Source organism: Carlito syrichta, unplaced genomic scaffold (assembly GCF_000164805.1).
Source record: "Carlito syrichta isolate Samal-C Ts95f unplaced genomic scaffold, Tarsius_syrichta-2.0.1 Scaffold130654, whole genome shotgun sequence".
NCBI lineage: Eukaryota > Metazoa > Chordata > Mammalia > Primates > Tarsiidae > Carlito > Carlito syrichta.
This window is the reverse complement of record NW_007074750.1, coordinates 112,405-122,043: the sequence shown is the minus strand read 5'-3', so window position 1 is coordinate 122,043 and position 9,639 is coordinate 112,405. Positions and strand designations below refer to the sequence as shown.

Genomic DNA, 9,639 nt, shown 5'->3' with positions numbered 1-9,639 from the left:
GGGTTCGAGACCCGCCTGGGCAGGAAGACCTCATCTCTACAATAAATTTTTAAAAATCAGCCCGGCGTAGTAGTGCATGCCTGTAATTCCGGCTACTCGGAAGGCTGAGGTGGAAGGATCGCCGGAGACCAGCAGGTCGAGGCTGCGGTGGCCGGGAGCGGCCACTGCACTCCAGTCTGGATGACAGAGTGAGACTCCAACTCAAAAAAAAAAAAAAAAAGCTAGCTGCATTCTGAGATCTCAGCCAAAGAACAATAGAGGAAGTGGAAGGTCTGGTGCTTGAAGACTGCCCTAGACCATTAGACCACCCAGACTAGCTTCCTAATTTTCATCTCATGGTCATTAATAATCCCAAGGACTTGAGTGCTTTGCCAGAGGGTAGCAAGTACAAGTTTGGTTCCAGCTTGTGTAATAATAAGGGGCAAATGGAAAGTACCTTTAAGGTGATTAAGAAGTAAATTATGAGAAAGTGACAGAAAGGGGGCAAATGTTAGAGAATCAATGGTAGCTAAGCAAGTTCAATATCCTGGAAGATGCTAGAGCTTTCTGGCGTGGACTAGGGGAAGTATCCCAAGATCTGAAGCTAAGGCCAGGCTCTGCCACGTGACTGCCTCTCACACTTTGGTTTCCTCATCCATGAATCAGGGATGGTAACATCTGGCCTCTCTCTTACACAGGAAGTTGTTGGGATCAAATGAGACAGCAAGTCAAATACCCACACAGTGTGTGCAAGAAGTTACTGCTGTGCTCTGTTTAACTTAAAAGTTGTATCTGTACAGCTGTCCCAGAAAGTATCATTTATTAGATGTTTCTGAATTTTAATCATTCTGTCTCTTCATCTATAAATGGGGCTAAATTGAGAACACTCTGAATTTAAAACAATGATGATGATAACAGCAAACACTTACTATGGGTCAGGCATTGTTTTATGTGTTTTATTAGTAACTCTGTCATGAAGACAAAACCCACAGGGTGGTCCTATCATTATCCTCCTTTTACAGATGAGTTCATGCCAGAAGAGATTTCAGTAACTTCCCCAGGGCCACAGAGGAAAACACAAACCCCAGATTTGCGCCCAGCAAGTCTGACCCCAGACTCCACGTTCTCAACCACTCCCTTAGGCTGAACTGGCTCATACCATGTGAGACAGGCGTCGAGACACGAGGCAATGCTTCAGACTCTAACTCTTCTCCTGGCTATATTCCCAGCCCCTTCCCCAAAAGGGCTAGAATCAAACAGAAGCTCATTCCCCAACTTTTTGATAATAATGAATCGCTTCATGAGATTTAAGTCAGAAACACAGAATGGGATCTGCGAACACTCACTGCTTCTAAATGTGGAGTTAGACACCATAGCTTGCTCACCATCTCTCTGAAATCCTCAGCCTCCCACACAAGACATTCGCATCTTCAGTGCTGGTCTGGAGGCCACACTTGGAGAAGCAACACTCCATTATAGCATCCACTATCATCTCCAGGTGACAGAATTCAGAGCCACAGGCCCTGAGTTGGCAGGAAGAAACCTGTTCATCTAAGGAGTCAGTGGTTCTCCAGTGTTCTTAACACTTACTTTTTGGGGGAAACGGACTCTTCTAACATAGTGGACTCCTCATCACCTTCGAGTCCAAATCTATCTTTACTTTGTTTCTGAAAATGCAGAAAAGATGCCAAAATGAAAATTGGCAAGTTTTAACACAGGGATCTTTGAAAATACATCATAAGCAAAAAATGCACAAATGTCTTGTATTGGATATTTAACAAATGATGGGTGAACAAAAGCATGATAATAAAAAAGAGAAATACGATATTTAATACATAGATATGAGTCTTCTGTATTTATTGTAAAGATTTAGTTTTACATAGTAAAAAACCAACATGCACATATTAGCATTCTATTAGAACTTGGTAGTTTGAATGGGCTGTATTTAGGAAACATGTTTTTTTATCTACCACTGTGGCATACAATCCCATTAAGTTTGGTTTAAAAACAACATGGAAACTACAAAGAACATTTTTAGACCCTCAATCTGGGTTTCTACAGAGGCTGAAAAGCACGACACAGTTACCTGGAAAGGAAGATGCTGAAGGGTTAGCTAGGCTCATGGATTAGCCAAGTGACACGTTAGTGCACATTACCAGGCAGTAAATGATACAAATATGTACTGCAGCAAAATTAGAACTTTTCATAGGATCCTGAGGTCAAAGATCTCATACTTAAGCACTAAGCAATCTAATGTCAAAGATTAAATTAGTGAATCAAGTATTTCATTCAAATAAGGGTGTTTTTCCAAGGTAGCCACATTATCTCTACTGAATCTTGTTTTTCCAGTTTGCATTAATACCAAGTACCTTCTTGAGGATGATGTCAATGTAACCCGCAATCAGCTGGGATATTTGCTCTCCCTCGGTGGTTTGTACCGAATAGTAGCTTTCCTGATACTCTCCAAAATCCTGAAAAAATAGCATTGGCAGAAATGCAGCTACATCAGACATATCAGCAGTTTTAAAGGCAGGAGGCCCAGTTCTCGAACAATATGACACAGGCTCACCTTTCCATGTTTCTCCCTTCTAGATACAATAGAATACCCTAAAATTTACTCAACGGTGTTGTAAAAGGACTCCAAAAACTGGAAAAATGGGCTGGCTGGGAGGCCTCAAGATTTGAGAAACCAAACTCACAATGTGGGGAGTTCTTGGCTTTTCTTTTATATCCCATCTACCCCCAAGACTGGGAGCTGCAGAGGCCTGAACATTGGAATTTCCAACAGACAATTCCTGGGAAGTCTGCTCGCTCTCTCTGGTCAAAGGACTAGAAGAGGGGGAGCCCAAAAGAGACCTCATCGAGAGCCCTGACTCCAGCTTGACAAGCTGGGGTGGCATTCACCAGCTGCTGCAGAGCGGTGGAACCCAGGACCACCCAGGCCCTGCTCCACCACCTAGGCAGGTTGGTGCCCTGGTGCTTTCACAGCAGGAGCTCCAGTAGGGCCCGGTGTCTCCCTGCCTTCTACTCAGTGGCACAAAGAGACTCAGGCCCAGTGGCTTCTGCCTCTGCTCCTGAAGGTCGCCCAGCAATGACAAAGAGCCCAGGAAAGTGTCTTCTACTTTCAAAGACACAACCTGCAGGTTTTCAGCATGAACTCCAGCAGTGCCAAGGGAACAAAGTAGTCCAGAATAGACTGCAATGGATCAGAAAATGAAACTGTCATTGTAACTAAAGCCCACAAAAGTAGGCCAGAACACTGTGCACTCCGCCTGAACAAAGTGGCTGCCTGCTAAAACAAGAGATTTGAGGAAGATGCAAAGTCTCCTAACATGATAACCACAATGTCTACAGACATAATCTTAAAAGATCAATATTCCTATCAAGAACCAGGACAACCACAATATGAATAGAAAGATAATCAATTGATGCCAATACACAAATATATCAGATACTGGAATTACCTGGTAAGAATTTTTAAGGCAGACATCATAAAAATGTTTCAACAATCAACTGCAAATTCTCTTGGAAGAAATTTTTTTTTTTTAAAGAAAGTTTTGACAAAGAAACAAGTCATAAAAAATAACCACGTGGAAATTATAGAACTAAAAAATGCAAAAACCACAATTAAAAAAAACATAAGACAGATTCAATAGTCGCGTGGAGATGACAGAGAATAGAATCAGTAACTTGAAAACAGATCAAAGAATGTAGTCAATCTACACAACAGAGAAAAACAAACTAAATAGACAAACAGTCTCAGGGATCCACAGGACAATAACAAAAGATCTAACATTAATATCATCAAAATAACAGGAAAGGACAGTGTTGAACAAAAATAAAGTATTTGAAGAAATAATGGCTGAAAACTTACCCAAACTAGTGAATCTAAGTCTACAAGTTCAAGAAGCTGAGCAAACCTCAAACAGGATAACCCCTAAGAAAACCATACCAAGAATTTTGAAAACTAGAGACTAAAAAAAAAAATCTTAAAAACAGGGAGAAATGACATACTACCTATACATGAGCACCAACTTGAATGACAGTGCATTTCTCATCTGAAACAATGGAGGTAAGAAAGTGGCAAGATGCTTTTCAAGTGCTAAAAGAAAAGAACTGTCAATCCCAAATCCTGTAGCTAGCAAATTTACCCTTCATGAATGAAAGGGAAATAAAAACATTCTCAGAGAAGGAAATGCTAAGAGCATTTGTTGCTAGCAGGTGTACCTTTAACAAATGGCTAAAGGAAGCTCTCCAAACACAAAATGATAACAGAGGAAGGCTGGAAGCTTTAGAAAGACAACAATGAGATGGATAAAAACAAATGGAAATGTAATAGATTATCCTGTGCCTCATGAGTTTCTTTAATCATATTTTATGTTGGAAGAAAAAGTTTTAAGACTATTCTATGTGATGTCTAATTTACATAGAAAAAATATTTAAACAATTATGTTCAAAATATGGGGAGAACAAAGAGTCCTACATGGATGTAAGGTTTCTACACTTCAGTTAAAGAGATAAAACTGATACCAGCAGAAGGCTGCAATAAATTTCATATGGTAATAGCTAGGAAAATCACTAAGAACACTGCACAAAGTGATATACTCAAATACATAGTACATAAAGCAAAATGGAACTCCAAAAAATGTTCAAATAACCCACAAGAAGGCAAGAAAAACAAAAAAAAATAGAGGGAACAAACAGAAAAAATAAAATAAAATGATAGCCTTAAACCCTAATATATTAATACACAGCTTAAACATAAATAGTATAACAATAAAAAGATAGAGATTGGCTAGGCGCAGTGGCTCATGCCTGTAATCTCGGCACTCTGGGAGACAGAGGTGAGAGGACTGCCTGAGCCCAGGGGTTCAAGACCAGCCTGGGCAATTCGGGGAGACTTTATCCTTACAATAAATAAAAAATTAGCTGAGTATGGTGGCACACACCTGTAGTTACAGCTACGTGGAAGGCTGAGGCAGAAGGGTTGCTTAATTCTAGTAGGTCGAGGCTGTAGTAGCCATGATCATGCCACTGCACTCTAGCCTGGGCAAGAGAGTGAGATTCTGACTGAAAAAACAAAAAAAAACAAAAAAAACTGACAGAGTAAAAAACAAAAAAAAAAACAAAACACACAACCCAACTAATTATGCTTTCTACAAGAAACTCGTAAATATAACAGTATACATAGGTTGAAAACAAAAAGAAAAAGATAATGTCAACATTAATTTTAAAAAAGCATCAGGCTGGGCTCAGTGGTTCAGCCTGCAATCCTAGCACTTTGGGAGGCCGAGGCAAGTAGATTGCCTGAGCCTGCAGGTTCGAGACCAGTACAAGTAATTTGGTGAGACCTCGTCTCTACAAAAAATCAAAAATTAGCCGTGTCATAGTGTGTGCCTGTAGTTCTGGCTATTGGAAGGCTGAGGTGGCAGGATCACTGGAGCCCAGCAGGTCAACGCTGGGGTGGCCCTGAGCGTGCCACTGCACTCCAACCTGGGCAACAGAGTGAGAGTCCTACTCAAAAAAAAATAAAAAATAAAAAAGCATCAGAGGCTATATTAATATTAGATAAAACAGACATCAGAGCAAAACAATAATTACTAAAACAAAAGAACATTATATAATGATAAAACAATCTCTCCATTAAGATATAGGAGGTCTTAAACATGGGCATCAAACAACAAAGCTTCAAAATACAGCAAAAACTGAGAGTTGAAAGATGTTGAAAATCCACAATTATTGTTAAGAACTTGATAGAATTACTAGACAGAAAAGTAACAAGAATATAAAAGACTGGAACAATACCCTCAACTAACAGGGATGTAACAGGCATTTATAGAACCCACTTTATCCAAAAACAACAGAATATACATTCTTTTCAAGTATTCACAGAACGCTCACCAAAAATGATCATATCCTGGGATGTAAAACAAACCTTAGCATTTTCAAAAGAACTGAAATCATACAGAGAATGTTTTCTGACCATAATGGACTCAGACTAAATATCAATAATAGATAACAGAGACATCTCCAAACAATTGATCATAATGGAATCAAACAAAAAAATGACAAAAAGCAGGATAACCTCCAAACAGTTGAAAGTTAAATAAAGGCTAGAAGTAGGAAGGTAAAAAACTATATACTGAAAGTTTTAATCCAACTTTATAGTTTAATAAAAGATACTGATTTTCTCTTTTGTTTGAGGTAGTTATTGAGATTATCATAACTAGTTCTTATTTATTTTTAAAATAATTTTTTGTAATAAAGTAATACTTAGTTGAAAAAGACCAAGAGTATTAAAAGTTATAAGACAGCTGAGCGTGGAGGCTCAAGCCTGTAATCTCAGCACTTTGGGAGGCCAAGGTGAGAGGATTGCCTAAGCTCAGGGGTGCGAGACTAGCCTGGGCAACTTGGTGAGACCTTATCTCTATAATAAATTAAAAAATAAGCCAGTTGTGCTAGTGCGTGCCTGTAGTTACAGCTACTTAGAAGGCTGAGGAGGAAGGATTGCCTGAGCCCAGTGGGTTGAGGCTGCAGTGGCCATGAGCATGCCACTGCACTCCAGCCTGGGTGACAGAGTGAGACTTAACTAAAAAAAAAAAAGTTATAAGACAAAACACAGCTATTCCCTGTCCTCCCATTCCCATCTTCACTTTCTCCCCCTGCAAAGATAACCCCTTTCAACTCTTTTAGCAGTTTCTTCTAGTGTTTCTAAGTAATATGTTTACATTGATTTCTTGACTTTTCTATTTTAGAAATTAACCACGACTTCCTACAAGGAAGATGAGGATGCAGCTCTCTAAGTATGAACACCCATCTTTGAGAACCATGCAAGTACAAACAAGCTGTCACTGACTATAGGAGGAAACAAGGTGTGTTTTCTGAAGATTCCTTCCAACTGCCATGAACCTATCAATATACAATCAAATAAAATAGCTAATAACTCCTTCCACAGCCTGTTCCTTATACTAAAAAAAAAAAAAAAAAGTCCTGTTATGAGATCTTGCCTAATAGATGTAAGTTGATATTTCAAGTATTCACTATAGACTTCAGGAGTCTAAAGAAATTTACAAATTCTAGCACTTTTTAATTTCTCTGCTCAAATTGCCACACAAAACAGCTGCCTTGTTCAATTTTGCATGTAAATGTGACTGACTATTAAGGCAATACAGTTACACTGCTAACAGCAAATGCTGAAATTGGGAGGAAGAATTCAGAGTTATGAAGACTTGGAATATATATTTGCCCTACTTTCCATAAATTTTATACTAAGCATTTTATTATCATCTCATTTAATCCTAACAATGCTATGAAATAGGTACTACTATCACAATTTTACAGCTGAGAAAATTAAGGCTCAGAGAGGAGCGGTAACTTGAACAAGATCACATAGCTAGGACATGACAAATTGGGGTTCCCAATACATCTATGTTACTTCCACTAGGTACTATGCTCTCTTTCCAGACCAACTGGGAAAACACTCCTTAGAGCAAGATATCACAACCCTTAGGAGCCTCTAAAACAAGATAAAACAAAGATGGAGAGGAGAATGTTACAAAGTTTCCCTTCAGGATATGCTAGGAATGCCAACAGGAGCACAGGACTGATCATCATCTTGCTCAGTGGCTCCTTCTAGTTAACGAGAGGTGAGAGAGCACTAAAGAGGAAGCATTCGCCTAAGAAACTCAGGCTTGCTGACCTCTCTCTTCCTGTGAACCCACTCCCCTCCCTGCCCTTCCCAGGGCCAGAGAAACCCACGGGTGAGGACCTGGTCTTTCTTCTGTCCTACAGTATCACCCAAAGCCACGCGAGTCTCCTCGGTGCCCTCTGCCGGTCCCTACCAGTGTGAAGCTCTTGGGAGAGGCTGCCCAACGCTTGACCGTGGTGAGGGGCCACTCCTGCAGCACTTCCTTGGTCTTCTCGTCCACGCGCATCACCGAGTCTTTTGTGATTCCCAGCAGGCGAGGAACCAGCTTGTTCTTGCCTTTCATCTTTTCCTGAGACAGGAGATACCAAGAGTTAGTGCTCTTCCTTTCAATGAATCTGATTTCATCAAGGGATCAGTGATTATGCAGTTTTACCCACATTCAACCTACATACGCTACGTTCCAGGACAGGCAGGGTTATTGGAAAACCTAGGTGTTGAGGCTAGGTGAGTCACTCGTTCAGTTAAAGGGATGGGAGCTGAAACAGAGACATCGGAGACTGGAAAGGTCCACAAAGGCATCCTTCCTGGAAGAGACTGTTCAGAGGGGCAGGTTGCTCCAAGAACAGAGACTAGGTCAGAAAGGCGGGAAAAGAAGCAAAGGTGAATTCCAAGTACTCTCTTTCCCAGTAGTCAACTCGATGAGTGGCAAGAAAGGGTTAATCTGGGATTTAAAATTAACTCAAACTGCCCAAGCAGAATCTTCTCATTATGAAGAGACACAGCCCCCTCCCCTTTTTCAAGTCCCTGAAATATATTTCCATTTGGCTGTGGTATTGTTGTATATCTACTGATTCTTAAAACATCTTTTATGATAAATTGTGATAATTTTTTAAGATACAGTCATCAGATCTATTAAAATAATGAATCCCTACCTCATACTCATATCCAAACAAATTCAAGATAGAGTAATAATTTAGGAAGAACACAGAAGTGAATGTTTTTGTGATTCCTGGGTGAGAAATCACTTTCTAGCAAAAACACCTAAATAAGAAGCCACCAAGGAAAAGAATAAATTTAACTCACAATATACATACTTGATACATCTTGGTTGGGGTGGGGGGAGAGAAGCAGGAGATAAAGAAACCTCCCCATAAAAAAAAAAAAAAAAAAAAGCAAATGACTGGGGAATAAATATTCACAGTGAATATAACAGTAACAGACCTCATATACTGTCCCTGTGATGTGCTCCCATAAATTAACAAAAATAACTGCTGAAGAACATGAGCAGAAAATGCTTTTAAAATAATAAACTGAACAATAAGCAAATACATGTTCACCTATATAAAACAGCAGAGGTTTTTAAAAAATTAAAATTAAAATCAATACTCAGAATCAAGGAAGGTATGGAAGGCGATCACTATTGACAGAAGAAAAATGTGTCAATATCTATCCAAAGCCTTAAAAAGTCCCTACTTTTGACACAGTTAGTTTTTAGGAACTTAGTTTTTTGGGGTTTTTTAACTTACAAATTTGTGTAAATATTATGCCACATGGCGCTCAACCAGAGTATATCATCATGAAAAACTGGAAACCCAAATTTTCGATAACATAGGACTTGATACATAAATTGTGGTGTATTAAAAATCATACTGTAGAAAGACAACTGGTTTTATGGAAATAAATTATTCGTTATATATTAGAAAATAAAAAATAAAACCATATGCAGAGTGTGATCCCATATGAAATAAAAATTTTAGGCTGGGTGTGGTGGCTCAAGACTGTTATCCCAGCACTTTGGGAGGCCGAGGTGAGGGGACTGCCTAAGCCCACGGGTTGGAGAACAGCCTGGGCAACTTGGCAAGACCTCATCTCTACAAGAAATCAAATTATTAGCCATGTGTAATAGCACGCGCCTATAGTTCTGGCTACTTAGAAAGGCTGAGGAGGAACGTCGCCTGAGCCCAGCAGGTCAACGCTGGGGTGGCTGTGAATGTGCCACTGCACTCTAGCCT

The 9,639-nt window shown here is 39.7% G+C and overlaps 1 protein-coding gene across 1 annotated transcript in view; it reads right to left on the bottom strand.

The window, feature by feature from the left end:
- The window catches only part of LOC103250582 (talin-2), a gene marked incomplete at its 3' end in the record, with an annotated part of 178,179 nt that overhangs the window by 65,702 nt on the left and 102,838 nt on the right, over window positions 1–9,639 (bottom strand). The window contains exons 10-12 of the mRNA XM_008049176.1: window positions 7,821–7,976; window positions 2,349–2,450; window positions 1,570–1,646 (exon numbers count right to left, since the gene is read on the bottom strand). Coding sequence (XP_008047367.1) covers window positions 1,570–1,646; window positions 2,349–2,450; window positions 7,821–7,976 — 335 coding nt within the window. The remainder of the gene's footprint in view (window positions 1–1,569; window positions 1,647–2,348; window positions 2,451–7,820; window positions 7,977–9,639) is intronic.